Source organism: Vanellus vanellus, assembly GCF_965231255.1.
Source record: "Vanellus vanellus genome assembly, chromosome: 2".
Taxonomy (NCBI): Eukaryota; Metazoa; Chordata; class Aves; order Charadriiformes; family Charadriidae; genus Vanellus; species Vanellus vanellus.
This window is the reverse complement of record NC_138906.1, coordinates 50,098,301-50,123,694: the sequence shown is the minus strand read 5'-3', so window position 1 is coordinate 50,123,694 and position 25,394 is coordinate 50,098,301. Positions and strand designations below refer to the sequence as shown.

The following is a 25,394-nucleotide window of genomic DNA, read 5'->3' as shown; positions in this document are numbered from 1 at the left end:
TAGCCTCAGAACTGTGAATACTGGTTCATGTTAATTGTTTAGCTACCCTTTTGATTAGTCTAATGAATCCTACTCAAGTAGCAACTCCGGTGACATTATATTCTATATGAATGCATATATGAATGCATATAGTGAAGCAATGTAGGGGAAAAAATCAGAAGGGCCAAAGCTCAGCTAGAACTAAACCTGGCTTCTGTTGTCAAGGACAACAAAAAAAGTTTCTATAAATATATTAGCAATAAAAAGAGGACCAAGGATAATATCTGTCCTCTAGTAGATGGGGCCGGTAACGTAGTAACCAAGGATGAGGAAAAGGCTGAGGTACTTAATGCCGTCTTTGCCTCAGTCTTCAGCAGTAGGGCCAGTTGTTCCTTGAGTTCCCCGACCCCTGAGCTAGAATACAGGGATGGGGAGCAGAATGAAGCCCCTGTAATCCAAAGGGAAATGGTGAGGGACCTGCTTCAGCACCTGGAGGTGCACAAATCTATGGGGCCGGATGGGATCCATCCAAGGGTACTGAAGGAGCTGGCAGAAGTGCTCACCATGCCACTCTGCATCATTTATGAACAGTCCTGGATAACCGGGGAGGTCCCAGCTGACTGGAGGTTGGCAAATGTGACACCCATCCATAAGAAGGGCCGGAAGGAGGATCCAGGGAACTAAAGGCCAGTCAGTCTGACATCGGTGCCTGGGAAGGTCATGGAGCAGATCATCCTCAGTGCCATCACACGGCACATGCAAGAGAACAGGGTGATCAGGCCCAGTCAGCATGGGTTTGTGAAAGACAGGTCATGCCTGTCAAACCTGATCTCCTTCTATGACAAGGTGACCCACTTAGTGGACGAGGGAAAAGCTGTGGATGTTATCTACCTGGATTTCTGCAAGGCTTTTGACACCGTTTCCCATAGCATTCTCCTGGAGAAACTGGCTGCTCATGGCCTGGACAGGTGTACTCTTCGCTGGGTAAAAAACTGGCTGGATGGCCGTACCCAGAGAGTAGTGGTAAATGGAGTTAAATCCAGTTGGTGTCCAGTCACAAGTGGTGTCCCCCAGGGCTCGGTGCTGGGGCCCGTTCTCTTTAATATCTTTATCAATGATCTGGATGACGGGATCGAATGCACCCTCAGTAAGTTCGCAGACGACACTAAACTAGGGGGCGTGTTGATCTTCTTGAGGGTAGATTGGCTCTGCAGAGGGATCTGACAGGCTGGACAGATGGGCTGAGGCCAATGGTATGAGGTTCAACAAGGCCAAGTGCCGGGTCCTCCACTTGGGTCACAACAACCCCATGCAGCGCTACAGACTGGGGGCATAGTGGCTCGAAAGCTGCCTGGCAGAAGAGGACCTGGTGGTGCTGGTGGACAGCCGGCTGAGTATGAGCCAGCAGTGTGCCCAGGCAGCCAAGAAGGCCAACGCCATCCTGGCCTGCATCAGGAATAGTGTGGTGAGCCGGACTAGGGAAGTAATCATCCCCCTGTACTCGGCACTGGTGAGGCCTCACCTCGAGTACTGTGTTCAGTTTTGGGCCCCTCACTACAAGAAGGACATTGAGGTGTTGGAGCGTGTCCAGAGAAGGGCTACAAAGCTGGTGAAGGGTCTGGAGGACAAACCTTATGAGGAATGACTGAGGGAACTGGGGTTGTTTAGCCTGGAGAAGAGGAGGCTGAGGGGAGACCTTATCACCCTCTACAACTACCTGAAAGGAGGTTTTAGAGAGATGGGAGCTGACCTCTTCTCCCTGGCGACAAGTGATAGGACAAGAGGAAACGGGTTCAAGTTATGTCAGGGCAGGTTTAGATTGGATATTAGGAAGCATTTTTTCACTGAAAGGGTTATTAAACATTGGAATAGGCTGCCCAGAGAGGTGGTGGATTCACCATCCCTGGAGGTGTTAAGAAAAGAGTAGATGAGGTGCTTAGGGACATGGTTTAGAAGTGGTGGTGTTTTTATCAGGGTAGGTTAACGGTTGGACTTGATGATCTTAAAGGTCCCTTCCAACCTCACTAATTCTATGATTCTATGAAAACAGTACTTGAAATTCCCCAGCTCGCTTTTTGAAGGGCTATCCTTTCTGAAGGGATTGGAAGTGCCCTGAAGAGAGTACTAATATTTAGCTAATAAGTACAGCTACCAGCTGCCAATAGGCAAGAAAATCAATAGAAATGTGGTCTTAGCAAGACAAATATCAAGCAACCTTATTTTTATTTTAACTTGGGAATATGCCTTGTAAAGAATACTTTGTAAAAACTGTAGCAAAAATAACATGGTCATTTCAAGGAATGGATCTAAAAGAAAAACAATGTTCCAAAAAATCTTGGGAAGAAAGTACAATGTCTTAACTAAGAAGTTCTAGTGTTTGTATGATTTAGCAAGAAGATAAGAGGAATCAGCATGTATTTGCTTGGGGACAGAGTTGGTCTTTGTCTACGGAAAAGCTAATGAACCTTTCTCTAAGTACCATGGAGCCGATTAAAGGATAAATGCTAATTTCTTAGACAATCTTGTGCTAAGCCAGTATGTTCCATGCACTGTGAAACATCTCGAGGTGCTGCTCTGTGAGGCAGTCTTTTGTGTTCACAGTGCTCCTTCTGCTGGCCTTGCATTAAGCGTTGTTGGAGGAGGGAGACCTAGCCAGGCTATAGGACTTGAAGCAACAGGGGACCAATTATAAACTGTAGAGAAACAGAAAAGTGAGAGCTGGAGGATATGGATACATTGGATAAGAACAGTAGTCATGGATGAATTCATCAACAGTTCTTCTCTGGATTGTGGAACTAATTATAGAGCTCTAATGGACAACACCTATCTTTTGAGTCTCATGATAGTCTCATGCAGCTTCTATGTCATGATACCAATAAGTATAGTAATACTATGGAAAGTATATTGGAGAAGGGACCTATGGAAAGTGGTAGGAAATCTGTCAAGAATGTAGTCTCTCATCTGCTTGAGGGACTGAGATGTATTTCTTTCTTTATAAAAACAAAGATAATACTTTGTTCCGAGACTGGTATCCATGTTTGCAAGAGCTTTGTTCCAGGACTTCATGTGGGGAGAAGTGTTCTGGATGGGCAGAGGGGAGGACACAGGGAAAAGAGTACAATTTGTTCTCCAGCTGTTTTTTGATTTTTATGATGAAGAGACTGTGTAGGTGCTGTTGCTGTAACTTGTGAGTATAAGGGCAAAAGCGCATAGGCGAAGTGGCAAAGGCAAGGACTTGAGACTATTTGGAAATGTCAGTTGGGACAGTATCAGCATGTAATAGCTTTTGTATTATCTGGGCTGGAAGGCAGTGAAAGTGGTGCTGTATTTTTTTTGAGGGGTGTACCAGAGGAAGTCAGGGGAGCAACATATGGCTTAATGAGATTGATATTTAGATAAAGAATAGAATAAATATAGCATGTCATGGAAGAATTCCCACAACCTTTACAATATAATTCCTTTTATATTGTTTTTTTTTTTTTTTTTTTTTTTTTATAAACTCCTGCCTCAACTACTGGAATTTTTTTGAGAGAGTCAGTAAAGTAATGAAAAGGTAGGCTGGGGGTTTTTGTTTATGTGAAATTCTATTATCTAGTGCTTTTAAGTAAACTGGGAAGATGGGCAGGGGAGAGATCAGCTTATGTATTAAAGAAAAATAAGTAACAATTAAGATGAAGAACACTATACAAAGATCAGAATGTTAAAGTAAACTTGATTTCCTTAAATGTGGAAGTTGAATCCATGTGTCTGGGACAAAGATACAGTCTTTGGCATCCACCTCCTCCATTATCTAGAATCAGCATCTTTTGACTGTTCCTTTTATGGTATACCTTGTCTTTCTTTTTTCCCTTTTGTTTCTAATTCTTGCACTTTTCTGCCAGGGGATGGGACTGCCAGGGAAAGTAGTCCATTTATTAACAGTGCAGAGATGGACAGAGGAAACATATATGAAGGAAAGAATATGGCTCTCTTTGAGGTAAGTTAAATAGCCTAAAAATGTATTTCACCTTCAACTGAGGCTCTGGTAGTAAGATGAAAACAAGTAAACCCCTGGTTTTCTTGCTTTTGAAATTTAGTGGGGAAAAATAAATTTTAATAACTTTTCAGTAGTTTGTTTCCTGCTAACATTCAATTTCTGTGGGTTTGAATGATGTAATAATAAAAAAAAACTACAACTTTTCCTTCTGTATTTTAATTTATTTATATAGGCAAGAACAGTACATTTTGGAACACGGTGATGTGAAACAGACATGAAATGGCCTTCTTGCATTTAAAATTTTTGGGCTAGGATCTAGAAATTTTTGTTAGAGAAAGCTTCTGGAAGTTAAAAATAGTATCCACAGTAGTATCCCACTTTAAAAAGATTAGCAAAAATATTAAGTTGAACAGGAGAAATACTGATTTCTCTCAAAGCAGCAAAACTATGAAACCAACTGTGACAGGCCATGACTTAATTATATTGTCCTGTTACAGTGCAGAGCATACCATCACTATTTCTACTTTCTAATGTAAACATCTACTTTTTAACACAAGTTTAATATGTGTTTAATGGACTGTTGCAATCCTTTACAGGAAAAAAAAGTATATTGATATGGTACACTTAAGTGCCACTTTTGCAATGAAATAGTACTTTTATTAAAGTTCAACTGCAGTTCTGCTCTAAGCAGCATCAACTGGTATTGCTTTGATGTTTGCTGTTAACAATAAACAAGGTCCTTCCAACACTGTGTAGTCATCTTGCTGTTGCATCCTACCCACCATTTTCTTGTCATCCTCTTATAGTCATCTCTTCTTCCTTTCAAATATCTTTGCACAGAGGGCATGATGTTTCAGTTCCCTCTTTCTGCGTGACCCAAACAATGTATTTTTACTATTTTTCACTAAGTTTTAGAGAAGATTGTGGTAAGGATCAAAGTAACGTTCGTCATTAATTGTCTTTGTCGTGTATGGAATTTCTTACTATTTTTTGACAGAAAACATGGTTGTGAAGTTTTGTCATAGAATTTCTGTCCTTCAAGCTCTAAAGCAGTGTCCAAACCTTCCTGTTGTTCAAATTAGCTGTTGTATTCCTCAGTGTTGATAAATTGGCCATAGCTGCTTCTTTGTCTCTAATATACTTTAAATACAGTGCTTCCATCAGTGTTTTTGAATAGTGGCTGACATTAAATCCTCAGCTGATGGTATAATGATGACTATCTTTTACATATCTCTGGTTATAGACCATGCTGTTATAGTGTTGACTGGAAAGCCTTCTAATGACTATCACCATTGTTGTTGTAGTGGTGAATCTTTTTTTGGTAGTTGTTATGATTTGAGAAACCCATAACAATTTATTGTTGTTTTGACAATAATTGTATCGCCCCTCCCCACCTGGGGAAGGGAATCGGGGGGGGGGGGGGGGGAACAAGGAAACTGGGAGTGGAAGTATAAACAGATTTAATACAGTAAGATTAGATAATTAACATTAATAGCTCTAAAGAACCAATATTGATCCTTATACCAATACAGAATATACAAAGATCATACTCAGCCAGTTCTATCAGTAGGAAGCTGTGCACTCCCAGCAGTGGACAGCAAATGTCAGACACTGAGTGTTTTGGCTTCAGGAGGAGGGGAAGGGCTCAGGAGTCCGGCAGTGGGGCACAAAGTTCTCGGGATTGAAGCCATCAGGGGAGAGAGAGAACTTTGCTGCAAACTTTCTAATTTACGTTGAATGTGACATTGATGGTATGAAATAATCCTGTTGGCCAGCTTGAGTCAAGTGCTCAGATCTTGCTCCTCCTCATCTCTGCACCTGGCAAGCTTGAAAACACTGAGACCTTGAAACCCACACACAATAACTGGCTACAAAGTAAATACTTTCACAAACTCAGACACTGCAGTCTTCCCAAGTATTAGAAGAGAAATTAGCCCTGTGTCACTCAACCAGGACAGTAGTATATAAGTTTCATAATGTTTCCTACAATCTTATTCTCATGTTTTCAGCTGACTTGTGTTTGAATTTTTGTATAAACTGTTACAAAGAAGTTTGGCTATTATAACCATGACTGTTGTTACCTCAGGCAGAGGTGCCTTAATTCTTTTCTTTCTGTTTGCAATCCTGATCTCTTGTCTTCCTTCCAATATTTGATCTTGCATACTTGATTGAATTTGCTGGTTCTGCTTTTCTCGAATCATTTTATTATATATGCTTCTCCTGGATTTTATTATTTGTTTAAGCATGCTTTTGTTTTGTAGCAGATATTCGGTTAAAGAAAGATGGGCTGGCTTCCATGTCAAGTAATGTTACAAATGATATGCATATGTGTCTGAGTTTTCAACAAATGAATATTTTGGAAGTAGTATGCATGGTTTAAGATAAAATATGTAAGCCTGCAGTAGTAGGCTTGAGAGTGTTCCTTATATCTTGGTGCTTGAGAAGAATCATTTGAGGCCACGCTCTAAACACAAGCAAGATGCTAGAAAAACACCCTAATGACTCGTCCTTGCCGGTACAATCCCCTAAAACCCCTGTTGTGGTAGGAATAGATTTTTATAATTAACAATGGCCCTTCTCTAGATTTCCCTTATATTCCAGCTGTACAAGCTGCATATTGTAAAAGTGTAAAAAAAAAAAAAAAAAAAAAAAAAAAAAAAAAATATTGCAAGACGGCCTCATAGCGTTAAACTTCTAGAAAGATTTAGAACTCTTGTTGGTTGAAAGCTGACTGCTATTTTGTCATGGTAACTTCCGGATTTGGGTGAATCGGGGTTGACCAGTTGAGTATGTGAAGTAGTATCATAAAATCATGACTTTTGAAAAAAAAACTATTTAATAAATGCAATGTTCTTAAAATCCCAACAGGAAGAAATGGATAGTAATCCCATGGTGTCATCGCTTCTTAATAAACTAGCAAACTACACTAATCTGACTCAAGGTGTGGTGGAACATGAAGCAGATGAAGACAGCAAGCGAAAGGAAGTCAAGGTATTTAAACGTCTAATAAGTTATTGAGATAAAGCTAGCCACAAAGAGAAGCATTTTTCAACCTAAAAAGAAAATATGTGGATGCCTAAAAACAGGAGTGAGACTTGTAATACTGAATTTAATAAAATTGATTATTTGCAGAAGGGCTTGTGTTGATTTAGTTTTCTTGTTAGCATGTCTTAGTGAGACCTTGCTGTGAAAGCCTTAGATATAAAATGCATGCAAAGCCAGGACCTGAAACACACAGTGCACTCAGTTTCCTCTTCCTTTCTTTTCTTCTTCCTTCTGTCCTTGTGTGAGCATCAGTAACTTTTGTTTACCTCTGCTGAGGATAGAGCCAAATAGTTTTCTGTCTTTTCAGGAATCTTTCTGCATAAATAGCCTATGAATATTTGCAAAACTGGACACTCTGAAGCTACCATTCAATTTCACTTGGCATTTGTTCATGGAGCATTTGTGATAAGTGTGTTTGGAAGAAAGTGCTTATGGACTTGAATTGTTTAGTGCAAAGGAAATAATGTTCTGATGTTGTTTCCAGGTTCCACGTATGGGCACTTTTATTGGTGTGTACCTGCCCTGCTTGCAAAACATCTTGGGAGTCATCCTTTTCCTACGTTTAACGTGGATTGTGGGAACAGCTGGAGTTCTCGAGTCTTTCATCATTGTGTTCATGTGTTGTGCTTGTGTGAGTTATACTTTCTTTTCTGTTGGCCAAACCCTCTGTTACAAGAGTACTGCTACCTTCTAATATATAAGTAGCAGAGAAAGATTTCTCCCCAACAGTTAAGTATTAGTACATTTGAGAGACGTGGGATATACGTGCACTGAGTTTCATATGTCATTATAGTCTGTATGGAGTTTCTTTTGAGCTGATAACAGTAAACTTTTGTTTGAAGTGTTACACAGATTTTATTAAATCAGCTTTTAGCAAATATTTCATGATTTACATTGAGATTTGAACTGTTCTGCTTTTCACAACTTCAGAGCGAACTCAAATATAAACTACAAATCAATCCACAGCATTATGTCCATGAATTAATATTTTGGAATGTGAGACCACTAGTAGATGATATTGTCATATCAAAGACGCTTGGTCAGTTTGTCACTACTATTTAATTGGAAGAATGAACTTCTTATTTTAAGTATATTCAGTAGACTGTATTCTTCCAGTTCTTTTTAAAGACTGCCTCAAACATCTAAACTCACTGTATTTTTCAGTAGAAGATTCGGTTCTTAATTTACACACATATGCCTAATCAAAGACATGATCACTTTTGGTTGCTGTAATATCTTATTTAAAAAAAAAAAGAATTCCTAGTTTCATTTGATCACCTTGTTTTGCCCCATCTTTCAAAAAACTTTCAGTATTTTAAATTTTCTGTATTTCATCTTTCCACAGACTATGCTAACTGCCATTTCAATGAGTGCAATAGCAACAAATGGTGTAGTTCCAGGTAATGAATAATTTTATCTTAAATGGTGAATGGCCAAATGATGGAAGTTTAAAGCTGGGATATGAAATTACTGTATCCTGAAATATCAGAAGTAATGCTTTTGTGTCAAGTGCATATTATCTTCTAATTGATTTGTAAATGATTTCTTAAGCTGAAATGCAATCTTTTAGCTGGACCTTCTGGGAATCATGAAGTGTATCACACACCGTGAATCATTTTATTCTGTTTGAATAATAATGTTATAATTTGACCTAATAGAGACTTGACTTCATGAAAAGCAGATTTCTTTACTAATTTACAAATAAGATTGCCTTTTGTTTTTTCCCATGAATTTGTCTAGACTCCATTTCTAGACACTGGAGCTAGTTATGTTGTTTTGTGCAAGAATAACAGCCAATCTGCTGGCAGAAATCTTTCTATATAAGCACTCTAGGTTATGATAATCTCCTTAAATTTTCAGGATAAATATATTAACTTGTACCTCTTCAATTATGAAGCTGACTTTTTTTTTTTGATGCAAAATCAGTTAGCCTTTGAAGCTCTTATCCCTTTCAGTTTCTCAACACATTAATTGATAATACTAGTGCTCAGACATTGTTATGAACTCTGAACAGTTTACCTAAGTTAGAATTCCTCACTTGCAGAGCTTCTCCAGCTTAGTAACGGGTTCTAGAACTGATTCGTAAGTTGTTGTGCAAAAGTAAACACTACAACTTGAGCAGGGTGTAGAATAATCACATTTCATGGATACAGTACCATAGATGAAACAAAACTTTCTGTTGTATTTGTATTTCAAATACTTATATTTTATAATGAGATATAGTTATTCAAATCAGGGTCCACATAGCTAAAATGTTCTGTTCTTTTACCTCTCATATTTTTCAAGTTCACTGTAGAGATTTTGCTTAACATAAATCTTTGTGTCACATAAGTCTTTGAAGTCAGAAGTTCTTACGCTAGCCAGGTCTTTGTTTTCACCTTTTTTTTTTTTTTTTTTTTTTGTTGATGCCAGTTTCTTAGAGAAATGCTGCTTCCATTGGAATATATGGAGGAGGCATAAAGCACAGATAGGAACCTAGGATTGAAAAAAAACTGGAACAGCAGTATCATGTCTCTTGCTGTTATATGCAACAGCATTGTGTTTAGTAAAAGGATTGGTGATGCATCATAAATTTTGTGGTTATCTTATTTGTTCACATTGAAAATCAGTTTCAGATTCTGCCCTTTGATTAGAAGTGTATTTCTTACTTGCAGACTAATTTTATACAAGCATGGTGTATGTTTATTTAAAGTGAAGCACTTCCTTTCTGGGTCTCCTCTTTCTTCCTCAGTTGTCAAGAGTGGGGAAAAACTTCATGAATTTAAGAGAAGATGGAGAGGGAACCAGAGAGGAGTATGCCTTGAGGGGACAGGGGGAAGTCAAGATAAAGAGTTTGAAACTTAGAGCCTTATTGAAAGGGAAATGGTACAGTGGAAATCAGAAAGGAGGGCTTCTGACTTAAAGATAGATGATGCATGTATATAGGAAATACAAGTGAGAATGGAAAGATTCTAGGGCAAAGTGAGTAGTATACGAGTAGACAAGAAAAAGCAATCCCTACCTAACACTTTTAAGTGATACTGAAACAGAATGCCTGTAGTGAAAGTTGTAATGGTTTCATGTACAGAAAAGAAAAAGAATGCATATTAGTAAGACAAGTTCTATTTTATCTATCTCAGAAAGAAATTATTCTGGAAACTTTATTGTTTGATTGTGAACAGCTTGAGGTTAGAAACTAAAAATTGACTCACATTTAGTTATACCTGTATATCCTTTTCTTAATTTACTTTTAGATTGTTTAGCTTGTGCATTTTTTCCTCTTTCCATAGTGTTTATTTTCTGTTCCCCAGAAAATGTACATGAGGATACTCACTGTGAAATGTATGTTCAAACTGCCTAGTTGGTGTAGACATTGAATACAGTTTTGGTATGAACATTTCAATGGAGATGCATGCAGTAGTTTTCTTGATTATGTTGACTGAATAATTCAAATTTTTGTTCTCACCGCTGTCCTTAATCTGAAGGGCTGGAGTCTCTTTTTTTTGTTTTTGTTAAATTCACAGCTGGAGGCTCTTACTACATGATTTCAAGATCTTTAGGGCCAGAGTTTGGTGGAGCAGTGGGACTTTGTTTCTACTTGGGTACAACCTTTGCAGGAGCAATGTACATTCTTGGTACCATTGAAATTTTATTGGTAAGTACTAGTTTCTAAGATTAAATGTATTTAGGCTGTTTTGGGAGATTGCCAAGGAATGTGCTTGGCCTAAAAATCACCAAACTAGAATGCATTTTAATGTTTTGATACTATATTTCCAGTATGGCAATGCTTATTCATGCTCTACTTGTGACTATTTGAAAAAGTTCAAAAAATTCTGATAAGCAATATAAAAATAAATTAAAGCCTGTTTGATGTAAGCTTGTTCTACTTAAAGTAGTAACCAAATAGAATTCTGACATTTGCTAATTTGTACTAGATGCGATATATCTGTTGTCACGTTTTCATAGTGTGTTCTGAATACTGAATGTCCCATAAATTATGCCTGTGCTACGGTACACTTACAGAATTGCAAGGAAAACTATATTACGTTTAGTAAGACATATCTAAAATTCCAAAACTAAAGGTATAGGACCAAGCTGGTTATATAAATTGGAGATGAAAAATAAATAGGAGATATTTTAATAAATTATGCAGAAAAGAACATCAGATCAACAGGTGGACTTTGGAGACATGTTAAGATTTAATTCAGTGATTTTGTATCAACTTAAAACTACAACTTCTGTATCAAAAATAACAAAAAATACCACAAGAAATAATGCAGTCCTTAGTGAAATGTCACATTAGATAGCATCATTAAATCCGAATGACATTTCAGAGACCCTGAAAATACGCATTGTCAACTATGATTTAATCTGCAAAGTTAGCTATTTTAGTATAAATAATAGTGAAAGGAATGTGAAGGAATTAATTTCTTCTTTAAATCTTTGTCTGCGTTTGTTTGTGGTGCACCACAGCAAACTTACAAAAAGTTTGATCCATACGTTATACTGCTTTTGTGTTGTATGTCCTCCTCTCCTTTTCCAAACAAAAATGAGCAGATGCACATAGCATTTCCTTTAGGTCACCTTAGACTTGGAATTAAAAAGCTGAAGATTCCATCTTGAGAGTCAGTTTTTTTTTTTTAAATTCCTTTTCAACTCTGAATTATGTCTTACTCTTTTTCTTTTCTTTCATATAACACAAGAAGGTTTTGGTTCCTTTCCTTGTGACTCTCAAGTTTTAACAAGGATGTGGATTTCATGGTATTACCCATCCTTTGTCTTTTCAACATCTTTTTTTGCATTCTTGCTGTAACTTCTCTATATATGTTGTTTCATTTTTCTCAGGCTGTATGCTTCAAGGCCTGAATACTTAGTGAGCTCTTCAGGAGAGCTTCCACTTACTTTGTATATACTGGAATTAATTTTCCATTTTACTATTCTAGTTTTGAGATCATGTCTATAAGATTTTAAATCTGGCAACTACCTTATAGTAAGCAGTCAACGCACCTAGGTGGCTCTACATTTTTGTTGGAAGAGCTGCTTACTCTAGGTAAGTGTAGCATAAATCATTTTAAGCCATGTTTTTTTAAGGTCTGGGAGGACTTCTTCTAAATGAAAGTCTGTGGGCTTGGGATCAGATGAGCATTCCCAGGATAACTCACAGAAACTTTTCAGCTTCTACAGTGCTTGGCACTGCCATGTGCATTGGAGAAATCTGCTGCCCAATGAAAGGTGATGGAGAACATGAAGGGCGTATCTCCTGAGGCAGGAATTAAGAATCTATCTTGCCTCCTCCTTTTCAGACTACTGGCTTTGAAATTTCATATTACTGTAAAGATGCTGTGGAAGACTGCCTATCCTACCTACTGTGGCTTTGCCTCATACAGGAGGGGCCACTTAGTTATTGGTCATCATGTCAGAGACTGTGCAGATGTGCACAGGAGATACTTCAGAATTCTTCCTTCTAGTTACTTACTATAACCCATGTCACAAATTCAAAAAAGTATGCATTTGAAATTAGAAGTAGTCCTCACTCACTGCTGCTGGCTTGTGAGATCTGTTCTATATTAACACCACCAGCACTGTGCCAGATTGTGGATTGGATTTGGTGCACTATTCTCCCTACTTAAGAGGCATGCTGGTTTTATGTATTGCTAATAAACCTGTATGAGGTTCAGCTATGGAATTCAAAGTAAAGAGTCTCCCAGGATGTCATATCTGGCAGACCTCAGAACAGAACCCTGCCATAGCTGTAAGGCACAAGTGTTGATTTTTTTTTCTCCACTTGGACATGGATTATTTGGAGGGGCAGAAATTGGGCATCTGCCTGTGGCTTTCCCCAGTAAAGGCTGTGAACAGCAGGGCATCAAAGTGCACCTATTGGAGTACCTCCATACAGAGCCCGATACTTCGGCAACATCATAATGGAGAGGATTTTCTAATTACAATATGTAAATACTCTATCAGTAACCAGTTTCTCATTTTGCTTTTTTGTTTTCTTTCATGGTGATGTGATGATTTTTGTCTTTTATTGCATTCTAGTAAATATTAATTTGCTAGATTTAAATTTAATTTAAAATTAATTTAAAGAAAATTCTAATAAAGAATTGCCTATGTCTATTCTTGGATTATGGTTCTGAACATATCAGGATAGCCTTCTGCTCAAAGTTTCTTCCTGCCTTTAGAACGATAGTCAGTTTAGCAGTTGTTTTGAAGGAGTGGAATTGCCTCAAGTTCCAATACTTCCCTAATAGCTGAGCAGAGATTTGTTTTTGTAAAGTTGTTAGAAGAAGGAATAAAGATATCTTTATCACATGCCGTAGTACAGAAATGTCTCAGAACTATAGGTCAAGAGTTTGTCTTTTCATCTGCATTTACACGCATGTAAGTCCTATAAACTGTGCTTCCAACTTCTTTTCAGGTAGAATGCAGAACAAAATTATATGAAATTGAGATCTGTAAGAGAATCGCGTTTAAAATTATGGTAGTTTAAAATGTCTGCTTTACCACAGGACTAAGCTTTGTCACACGAACTTTAAATTATGCTGTTGCAATTTCAGATTAAAAATTAAGGTAAACTCATCACTGAACATTTTTCAAGGTATGATGTTTAAGGTACCTTTCTTGGAACTTTATGAAATGTAGTGCAGGGACTATAGTATTGAAAACATTTTTACTTTATTATGCTGCTGTTTGGCTCTTCGTATTTTGTTTCAATCAGTGGAACTATTAATCACCAAATGCTTGAAATGAATCTAATGATATATCTGATTTGAGTTCGGTGTTTGAGCTAGTTTTGTGTTTTGTTGGTGGTTTTTTTTTTTTTTTTCCTTTAATTTTTGTCAATAGTCCCCCTGCCCAGGTCCTTAGTGGTTTTTCCTGTTTGGCAGTGACATGACTTTGCGGAGTGGAAACTCTTGAAGACGAGAGAAGAAGCTGGATCAAAAGCACTACCTAATTCTCAAAACTTGTTTCTCTTCAACCCTGCCTCTTCCTTCCTTTTACCTCTACACTTTCTAAACGCCCATGTCATCTGGCTAAACTGGTTTGTGAAAGAATGAACTTCAAAATCTAAGCTTCTATTACAATATCAGTTTTAAGTAAATGATTTCTTAATAAAATGTTTATTATTGCATGCATGATAGTTTGCCATATCTTTTGCAGACCTACATTTCTCCAAGTGCTGCTATATTTAAAGCAGAAGAGGTTGGTGAAGAAACAGAGGCTATGCTGAACAACATGAGAGTTTATGGAACATGTATTATCATTCTGATGGCCATAGTAGTGTTTGTGGGAGTAAAGTATGTCAACAAACTTGCACTTGTCTTCCTTGCCTGCGTGATTCTTTCCATCATTGCTATATATGCAGGAGTTATTAAGACGGCTTTTGACCCGCCTGACTTTCCGTAAGTGCAATATTTTTAAGAAGTGTGGGTTATTTAAAAAAAAAAAAAAAAGTGTGGGGAGAAGATAGCTACTGTAACCACTTCATGTTTTAAGCTAAACTTCAAAATACAAGCACTTTGGCTTCAATGGTAAGTTTTATGTGTTTTAGACAATTATGTGCTTATTTGTTATTCTGAGTTACCTAGCTGAATCTTTCTCTCATTGTTAATAAGACATGATACTCTGGAAAATGTTCTTTGGCACTTAACGTTACTGGTTGTTATTTCATCCACACCTAAAGAACAGGAAGGTGAGTTTTGCTGACAGTAAATACAGCTGCTTTATCTAAAGAATGACACTGAAATCCTACAGAATAAAGTAAAAACTTCAAGAAAACATTGTCGCTATGACCCATAGTTATGAAAGAAACATACTTTCAAACTTTCTTTGTCAGAGGAAAGTTTATAAAGAATGGTTATCTTCCAATAAATGTTGTGGTTCACATTTTGAACAGTTTGCCTCAAAATGAGAAACTTAAGTGTGTTTTTATATTGTGGTAAAGCTGATCTGGTGGTAAGATGGTCACCAAAAAGACCAGATTCCACTTAGCTGGTTAGTTAGGTTGACATCACTAACCTCTGTTAGGCTTGGCCATTGTGTAGATGGTAAAGCAACTTACCTCATCGTCTCCCAGTTGAATCAAATTGGAATAAGTTTCCATGAGTTGAGTCAACTCACCTTGCTGCTATGGGGTCACCAAATCAACAGCAATTAAAAAGAAAAATGAGCAAGGCAAGTGGCAAGATAGTCTTTTTAGCAGCAGCTTTCTGTTAAATTTGCTCGGCTTCCATGTGATGCCATACCCTGAAGCTGTATTGGTGTTCTGTATTCTTCTTGAGGCATCTATTCCTAATTGCTGTCGGAAGTGGGATATTGCACTAGGTCAATATTCTACTTGGCTTTGTATGCTTGTTCTAATGCCAAGTGGTATATTTTTACTGTTTGTTATCAGCTTCTTGACTGAGCTTCTTCAGAAGTATTAGACGTGTACTAAGTGTTCTTTAACTTATCTTTGTAACACAAATGTTTTATTTGTTGTTCCTTCTTTTGTCTTCATAGATATTATATATCACTTCATTATTAAGCAAGCCTGGAATAGATATCTCCTAAACATCTTTTGTGTAGCTTAGCAAAAAATGTTCCTAGATTCTTAATATTCTTTGCTGTTAGGAATTTGCTTTTTCTAATTTTCTTTCATTTTCTTTCATTTCTGCATGTTTTAATTGCTTCCTGTTATGTGATTCCTTAATCTGTACTCCCACCACTATTTTTGAATTTTGCTGTTTAACCCTCCTGGCTTATTTCCTACCTTTTGGATTTTAATATTTTTTGAGGGCCATTTGAAATATTTATTTGCTAGAAAAGGGTATGACATACTTGCTTAATCTTTTTTTTGTATTTTCTTGGTCAGGCTTATTGTTGCACTAAGTATTACTTAATTTTACTTTTTTCTTGTAGGACTGAGATGTTATTTATCTTTGTTATTTAGCAGCCCAGCTGCTTGAGTTGATTTTGCAAAAACTAAATCAGAAGGCGAAACAGCTATTAATACGTTAAAGTAGAAATGTTTGATTGTTGTTTCAAAGATTATTGCTGATAGTTTTATATGCAGAGATTATATACTCTTTTAGTAGATGTAGTATAGGCCATAAGATAAGTACTATAAGTAGTGGGTTTCTGAAGAAGTCTAATTGATAAAAAATGGTTTAATGCACAACACTAGATTGAAGGACCACTGTTTTTATTTTTTTTGTTTATAGCATCTGTCTCCTTGGAAACCGTACATTGTCAAAACGCAGCTTTGATGTCTGTGCCAAATTTACTGAAAGCAATAATGAAACAAAGACTACAACTTTGTGGCGCCTATTCTGTGATAGTGCTTTGCTTAATGCTACATGCGATGAGTACTTTAGTCTCAATAATGTAACAGAAGTTCAAGGGATTCCAGGAATAATGAGTGGAGTCCTAACTGGTAAGTTGGAAAGCACAGTGATTTAAAAAACTTCAGACACTATTAATTTCACCTGCAGCTGTTCAGTAATGTGGTGGTCTAGCCTGTAGCTGATTCTTTAGCTCTGATCTGTTTGTGTGAAATCTTACTACTTGGAGCTTCCTTCTATGAAGTTTCCATCTGGTTTTAGAAACTTAGTATCAAATGCTTTAATTCTGGGGGGTCATTGGAGTTTTATAGGCACTCTTTCAAAATCCATTGGCCTAACAAAAAAAAAAAAAGGGTAGAAAAGTGTTTGTCACAGCTCATTTTTTTTTTTTTTAAACTGTTTACGTCTTTTGTATGCCGAATACACTTATTGAAATAAGCTGTTCATTAACACATTCTCAGACTGTCCTGAGAGAGAACTTGTTTCCAACTTACAGGGGATGCGTTGATGAATGATGTCCTGTGGCTTGTCCGATGTGATACATCAAATTAGTGATGGGTTAGGAGAAAAGCAGTCTTTCTAGCTCCCAGTCCAGCATTTGTACAGGAGATGTTCTATGAAATGTATTGATTTTCTTCTGTTTACATTCCTGTACAGTTGCAGCACCTTGGGATTCCAATTGCATCGGGTTATATGATTAATTTTGAGCACATAGTGGATTGTATTGTATAAAAACAATAAATGTTTCTGGGGATGAAATGGATGTTCTGATACCTCTCCCCTGCTTCCCCTTAAAATAAGGTTTGACATATAAATATGCAACTCTACATAGGGACACTAGGCAATCACTACTGCCATAGTAATTCAGTTTAAAATTTCAAGTATAAAGTGTACAAATACATAAAAAGATACTAAATGAAGCATAGGCTTCTCTGAATCTGAATTTGTATGTTTTAAAAAAAAATCACTCTATTTCCTTAATGAAAAATGAAATTTTCTTTGATCGAAGTTCGTTACAAGAAATGTGATTTAGGGTTTGTTCCATGCATTTCATAACTTACACATGCATGGCTACATCTTTTCCTGAATATTCTTACATTTCCTGTCCCAGCTCAGAAGACAACTCTATGTTCTAATTTTTTGCTACAGTATAAGCTTTAAAATTGCTCTTTTGCTTTTGGAGGTGTTGGTTCTGTTCACTGATTAACATTTCTTTGAACTAGCACTACAGTGCACAAAAGTGCATTTTACTATTCTACTGTCACATAATGCTAAGATCTAACAGCCATTGAGCGTCTGCTGAAAGCTCAATGTGAGGGATACACCTTCCATTGTTCATTGCTTGATGCTCACCTATAGTGAATTTCATCAATTGCATTCTGTTCAATCACTGAGTCTGTTTTTTTCTGTAGTTCTTTGTAGTTGTTTTTGCTTCTACAACTTTGAATAACTGACTATTACTAATAAGCTTTCTCATCTTGCTACTAGCTCATTCTTCCAGGCTGTTTGAGTGTACTGGAAAGCACTGGTTACATCCTGCTATTGATTATCGTGGAACTTACTGGTTGCTTTGCTGCATTATAAAACTGTTTTCTATCTTTGAACCGTTTTTTGTCCATGTCAGGAGTTTTCCTCTTATCCCATGGCTATTATAGATTCCTTGGGTGAGAAATCTCCCCAAAATGTGAGAAATCCAGGTGGACTAAATTAAGTGGATTGCCTTCATTTCTTTCCATCAGGGAACTTGAATACTTCTGACAACTTTCTTTTACAAAAGCTGTGCTGAGACTTCCCCAGTTCCTCAAAACTGAAGAAGAAACTGGATAGATGTTGGTTTTGTCAGAATTCAAAAGATAACACCTATGTGTTTACTGCTTCTATGTGTTGCTAATGTTGCTATCAACTGTTCATGTGCAGATGCTATTTGTGAGCCTTTAGTTTCCTGATATCTCTGAAACTCTCTTTAAATGTTGGCCTCATGTTTGTCATGTTTCAGTCCTGGGTTTGATTTCAGGTAAACTCGTAGTTATCACCTCGGGTCTTTCTGTATTCTTGGAGGTTTCAGGCTGAATACCAATTTTTCTGCTTTTGGAAAAATATGCTGTGGTTCTGTTCACTGATTAACAATTTTTTGAACTAGCACCACTGTATAAAAGTGCATTTCACTATCCTAGTGGCACATAATGTGAAGACTAAACTAAGTGAATCACCTGTCCTGCTTGCTGAGTATGAGCACACATTCTGATATCTAATGTAAGCTTGAACTTGACTGACAACGATTTTTTTTCAAGAAGGATTTTCCTCCACTGATGGAGTATGATCTGCTTTGTGTGAAGACTTTGCAGCTGCAGACTCTGCACACTTAAGTTTCTTGACCTGGGGCTGGGAATACTCAGATAGCACAGACTTCCTGAGACACCGAGGCATGATAAGTCCTCACACAATTTACTGTACACTTGTATACAGAAAGTATGCATCTCTTAGCACAACGTACATGGAAGGTGTATAAAAATAAAATAATTCTACAAATAGCTGACCAAATGTGTTCATGAATATGGCCCTAACAATAATGAAATAATTCTGGAAATAACTTTCATCCACATCATTCTGCTTCATGGTAGCATGTTGTTGGGTTAGACACATTGTACAAGATCTTCTTTATGTGTCTCTAAATGTTGCTAGATTAGCCTCAGCAACTCATGAATGGTCCTAGTTGGAAAACCTACCTCCTCACAAATGCTTACAGTCTTCTGAAAAGTGGCCCTTTTTCTTCACCCCAACTTTCAAGTCCACTTGCATTATCACTTTTGGGAAAATAAGCATGGGAAATTAGTGTACCCAAGCTCTGTGTGATGTCTTGCAAAAGGGGAAAGTAATTTCTATTTTACAAAATCTCTAAGCTGATTTTACTCCCTCATGCTGGCATGTACAGTTCTCTAATTAGAGTTATAAGCATTGGAGTGCTCAAGCCATTGTTGCTTCTGTGTCATACTGAATAAAGGACAATGGCTGTTGTGTCCTCATTAAGTATTTAGTGCTTCTTGTTGGCAATGACAAAGTGATTTTTGGACTTCCTTTTATGCTCAATAGGAAGTGGATGCTGATTTGGAGAGCTTGCCTTGTTTTATGTCACCCCTCAAATCTTTGCTAAAATTACTGAAATTTGCAATTCTCTTGTTTCCTTTACTTGTGTTTTGGTTTTTTTTTTTTTTTTTTTTTTTTTGTATGGCTTTGGTGTTCTCTAGACGGCTTTGGTGTCCTTCTTCATTTGGATGAACTAACACACATAGCATTCTGTAGCAATTAATACTTACTTTCCTTTTTATTCTTCGTTCTCTTGTCTCTTTCTCATGTATGCTTCCATACATGCTTACTGATTGTAAGATTTCTATTACAAATCTGGATATGAGTACCCATCTTTGGCCACATACAGAGATTCAGAGTCAATCTCCTGTTGTGCTCAAGATAATCTTTTGCTATTGTGAAGGCTTAGAATACTGTACTTAAGGGAATCAAGTCATACTGGGTGGCTGAAAGTTGGCTAACAGATCCATCATCCTGGCAGTCCATGGGAATTGTTTATTTCTGTGGTGTAAAATCCTTTGGCTCTTTGACCAAGCAGGAGCGTATCTACTTCATTTCCTCACATGTGATAAGACAACTCATCTCCTTTTAAAATAAGAATCAATGTTGGATGTTTTCACCATCTTGTCAAGGGGCACAACCAGTGTTTCCACAAATGTAAGCTCTCAAATGCTACTGGTTCTTTGACCTGTCAATTTTCATAGAATAAGCATCCTTAGTTTGTTGGGAAATTTGAGTCACACTCTGCTGTTTTTCACTTATCAGTTCTCTTCTGGAGTCTGGTTACTCTGCTTTTGTCACTTTGCCATGAACAGCTGAGTCCAGTGCCATGAGCTGTTGTCCAGTGTTATTTTGTACAGCAGGCCTCAAAGAACTCAAGTTACTGCTAAGTACCATTTTTTTTTTTTTTTTTACCTGCTCCTCAAAATATAAGAACAAGAAATAAGAATATATGCTGAGAGTTGTCTGAACCTGGAGATAATAGCTTCCTTATTTTTTTCACAATATGTCTTTGATAATACATCCATATGTCTGTGTAATGTAAGCCCTTTTACCTTCGTGGGCCTCCTCTGGACTAGCTCTAACAGGTCCATGTCTTCCTTATGTTCGGGACTGGTTCCAGAGCTGGATGTGGTACTCCAGGTAGGAAGAGAATGGAAGAGAATCTTGTATGACACATCCCATACTCTATTGCATTTCTCCTGGCATACAGTGCAGATGTCAACCAGTTACTATTGGTATTGATTGTATTGCTGCTGCATTGTTGGATTTGTAAGGAAATGTTGGAAGATGTCATGATTTTTGTGTAAGAAAAGCCATCTGCATAAGATTCTTACTGCTTAATATCTTAAAACAGAAATGACGCTGGCTCTTGGTTTTTCGTAGATAATTTGTGGAGTACCTATTCAGAAAAAGGATCAATAGTTGAGAAAAAAGATCAGCCATCAGTTGCTGGATTGGAAGAGACTAAAACTGGTGGACTCCCTTATGTTTTTACAGACATCATGACCTACTTCACAATGCTTGTGGGGATTTATTTCCCATCTGTGACAGGTAGATACAACTATTTTCCTTGAGTCAGGATGTGTACTTACTGCTGAAAAAAAGATTATATTTTGTGTGTGAATACTTATTGATGACATATGATATTTCTAGTCTCTGTGTCCAAGTTCTATGTATCTAAAACTTGCTGGTACTAAAGAGACATAGCTGGCTGCTAGTTATTTTAGGGTGTTATAGGACTTAAACAAGAAATCAGCTTAAGTGCTGTTTTCTTTGTCTAGAAAGAAGACAAAAGTTCCATGTGTTACTAAATGTTTATTCAAAATAAGATGCATAATTTTATAGTATTTTAATTTTCAAATGCATGAAAGAACAAGATTTTTTTCAGGTATTCAAGCTGTGAACTGCCTGTGATTTGTTTAAATGTCCAATATTTTTTTGCAGCTGTAACGAGTAGAGGTTTTTTTTTTTTTTTCAGCTTAAAGGTTAGATTAGTTGCATATAATTTTCCTCAGGTCACATTTGACTGAAATAACAGGATACATTTTTGTTCAAAAGTCCCAGCTCAAGCAATTGTAATATTAAGTAACAAAACAGAGCTCTGACATGAAGTTGCAGCAGTGTTTGCTAGTAGAATACCAGGCAGATAAGTCTCTTCGTATTCTTGTCCTCCACTGTTCCTGTTTCTCTACTTCAGTTATTGTATGATTTTTCCCTCTTGTCACGGTATGTGCAAGGAAATATTTTTGTTCTCATGTTGGATTCAAACAGGGATGTGTACGTGTGATTTCTTAACGGTTATTTTTGTACTTCTGCCTGCTTCTTTCTTTTTTCTTTATGTATTTTTATTATTTAGCTTATTGATTTGCTTGCATATCTTATTATGTATGGTCTGTTTAGTAGAAAGTTGGTCCTTTTGGTCACACTGGTTAAAATTGCTAAATCCCCATTAGTTTATAACATCCATCCCCAACATTTTGCTACTTCTGTATATTTTCCCATTTTAAGACCTATTCTGAAGTTATATTTGAAAAAATATTTTTCAATTTTTTATTTGTGTCTTTCCTGAGCTTTCTGGAACTTGTTCAATCAACAATGGGTTGTAACACAAATTTCTGAATAAAATTAAGTTATAAATTGAGTATTTGTATAGGATTATAATACATTTCTGTAGCCTGCTTCATTGGTAATGATGTATTAAACCAGGCTGAAAGTTAAACGTGTCTATTCTATTAGTTATTTACATGGAGCTAGTATGTATTGTTTTTATGACATAAAAATTGGTCTCTTTTTAAGGCATTATGGCAGGTTCAAACAGGTCTGGAGATCTTAAGGATGCTCAGAAATCTATTCCTACAGGAACAATTTTGGCTATTTCAACTACATCTTTTATTTGTATCCTTTGTGCTGTGACTTGTTTTCTAGTGCATGTTCTGTAGGTATAACGATATAGTGTTTTTCATCTAAAAGTCATTGGATTTGCCTGAGTATAAAATGAATTAAATCAAACTGAAAAATATTTTATAACTGTCTAAAATATAAATACTATTTTAATCTCAAACTTTATTTGTATATATAAATATTTTTATATTATATATTCTACTGGTGCTTCATAATTCCAAGATATATTTGATGTTTTTAGTTAAGTGATGTAGAGGTTTTTAGCATCACGGTACATTGCTTTGTTGTTATACTCAGTATAACAAGTGAAAATGTTAAAGCAAACTGCTAGCAATAGAAATAATTAGTCCTTCAATACCTAGAAGACATAAACACTTATTTGCATGAAAAAATATCTGTTCTGTTGCATGATGTATGAACTGGCTGCTTCCAATACTTCACAGATCAACTGTGCATCAAATGCAATTGTAGAGAACATAAACTAAAAGGTTGTAGCAGGGAAGTGCTAAAAAAGGAACCACAAAATAACCAGAACAAACAAAACAACACTGCCACACACACACTTCATTGTTATGGATGCTTTCATTTCATCCTCGGGTGAAAAATTATGTGTTTTCTCTCCCTATGTATATGATTATTTATAGTGTAATCTTCCTTCAGTCCCAGTAATAGACCTCTCCTGTATAGTGTTGTTTGGTGCCTGTATAGAAGGTGTGATATTAAGAGATAAGTAAGTCATATTCAACTTCTAATTTTACAGGGAGTATGTATGATCGTGGGTTATGTTAATAGGACTTATTAATGGCTCTTTTGGGAAATATGTGGGTGGTTGTGTGTGTTTTTTTTTTTTTTTTTTTTTTACTTAGGTAAAAGTGGAGGGAATGTCTATCAGTTAAACCTGAGATGGCTGCACAAAGGGGTCACGTTATGAGGCTATGAGGCTGTTTCCCTTTAAGAAATAGAAGCAGAATCTAAGATTAATGTTTGAAGTGGAACTGTCCTTAATAATACGTTCCTGAGAAAGAAAATCATAGGTAGTATTTGTGCAGCTGATGGGTGGGGATAAGGGGAGTGTTAGTACTTTGGGAGAAGTAATATGCTCCTGAGGAACAAAGACAGAAAAAGATTTTTGACAGTTATGTCACAAGAAGAGTTCATGAGAGACATTGCAGTTTACAATCAGGCCTATAATTTTCACTGGATGTATGACTTTTGTTTTTAAAATATCAGTTGTAGATCAGGAGTCATGTCTGTTTTCCCCCATGTAATTGTCTGAGGATATTTGAGGCACAATATGAAGCATGAAGGGAATAAATGTGATCGAGATAAGTATGAACAGAACCTCCAGATTTTGATAAATTTTTCCCTTAAGAGAAATTGAGTTGACCAAGATGAATCTGTTGGCAAGTTTCATATTTGTTTCCTTGCTGGTGTCCATTTCTCCCTTCTAAGGCCTAAGTTTCCTTTTGGTGATAAAGCAGTTAATTCTGTGAAGTTTGCCAAGGTCTTGATAACTGCTGCATGCCTGCTTAGAGGCTGCCCTTATAATAAATTGATAGGTTTTCTTTAAAACAGAAGAATAAATAGAAATTGGTTGGTTGGGAAATCCTATAGTGCATACTGTGCCACGGTGTTTATTGTTGAAAAGTGCTCTTGTCTAAAAAGATTGAAATGTGGGTATTGAAGCTGTAGTAAAAGTTATTTTAATGCTTACTGACTCTTTTCTTTTTTCCTCTTCCCTAAGGTTTGGAGAAGCAGTTAATGGAAATCTAGTGGTTGGTACATTAGCATGGCCTTCTCCATGGGTTATTGTCATCGGTTCATTCTTTTCAACATGTGGTGCTGGTCTCCAGAGCCTCACTGGTGCACCCCGTCTGTTGCAGGCCATTGCAAGAGATGGAATCGTACCATTTATTCAAGTGAGATTTTTTTTTTTCTTTACAGTACTTCAAATATGGCTTACATTTTGACAAAAAAAAAAGGCATAATTTCCTCTATTCCTGTAGAACTGTGAGGAAAAGACTTGGAGCTTGGTTCTAATTGTGTACAATAATAGATCAAGCTATTGTAGGACAAAGTTTGAACTTGGATATTTCTGTGCAATGCAATAGAATTATTTTTGTTCTTACACATAGAAATTATTGGTTCAAAACTGAGAATGTAAGTCTTCTATAAAAGGAAATAAATGAACTGAGAAGCAACTAACAACTGAACATCTTGACCCCAGGCTGTGTTTACAACTTCTGTTTGTGAACAGAGTTGATTTAATCTCACTATGGAACTGTGTGATACTTCTCATATCATAGAGATACAATTCTAATTTTCATTCATTTTTGTAAACTAAATGAATTTAATAAAGATGTAACAATAGAATTCTATCTCGTGACTCCAAATACTAAGATTCTTCGGACATCCTTGTGCATGTTTTTAAAATAAATAAATCAGTTTTTTCTCAAAGGAAGTAAGGGAGCTGTCAAACAGAAGAGATGTGTTTCTTCTGGGAAAAGTTCTCAACAGCTGGGCTGCATCTGCAAGAACTAGCCAACTAGACTTGAGTTAAAAATAAAGAAATAAAGAAATAAAATTCCAAAATACTATCATGACTAGGCAGCAAAGCTGTGATTTCTGTGGTGAAGTATGGAGTTTGAAAGCTTACCTCAAATTGCTGAGAATAGCCAACAGTTGCACAGCACAATGGCAACCTACTAAGAACAGGTTCAAATATAAAAAACAGGATTATGTCTGAGTGACTAAATATTTTGGGAACAGAGTTAGGGGACAGTTGTCAAATGCAGAACACAGAAAGAAATTGCAGATAGCACAGATGCTGAAGATAGCTAGGGCTGAATTTAGGAGAATAAGCTGTTCTGTATAGAGAGAGTCCTGAGGACGATTTGGAACACTTTTTTTTAATATATCTCTTTGGGATTTTGATTCCTAAGTTATGTGACCAAACTAAAGTTTGGGTAAAGCAGGGAATACTCATACTTACCTCTGGAGTCTTGATCAGATGTGTGCTCTAGGTTACTGTCTTATATCTGAAGTTAGTCTAGTATGTTATATTAAGAACAAGAAATAACTTTTGATGAATAACTTTAAAC

At 36.6% G+C, this 25,394-nt stretch overlaps 1 protein-coding gene across 1 annotated transcript in view; it reads left to right on the top strand.

Annotated features, from left to right (window-relative positions):
• The window catches only part of LOC309669258 (solute carrier family 12 member 7-like), a gene marked incomplete at its 5' end in the record, with an annotated part of 76,723 nt that overhangs the window by 17,127 nt on the left and 34,202 nt on the right, over positions 1–25,394 (top strand). The window contains 11 exons of the mRNA XM_082479863.1: positions 3,861–3,955; positions 6,824–6,946; positions 7,485–7,631; positions 8,346–8,400; positions 10,504–10,634; positions 14,144–14,385; positions 16,186–16,397; positions 20,776–20,943; positions 22,189–22,287; positions 22,966–23,023; positions 24,038–24,212. Of these exons, the coding sequence (XP_082335989.1) occupies positions 3,861–3,955; positions 6,824–6,946; positions 7,485–7,631; positions 8,346–8,400; positions 10,504–10,634; positions 14,144–14,385; positions 16,186–16,397; positions 20,776–20,943; positions 22,189–22,287; positions 22,966–23,023; positions 24,038–24,212 (1,505 nt within the window). The remainder of the gene's footprint in view (positions 1–3,860; positions 3,956–6,823; positions 6,947–7,484; positions 7,632–8,345; positions 8,401–10,503; positions 10,635–14,143; positions 14,386–16,185; positions 16,398–20,775; positions 20,944–22,188; positions 22,288–22,965; positions 23,024–24,037; positions 24,213–25,394) is intronic.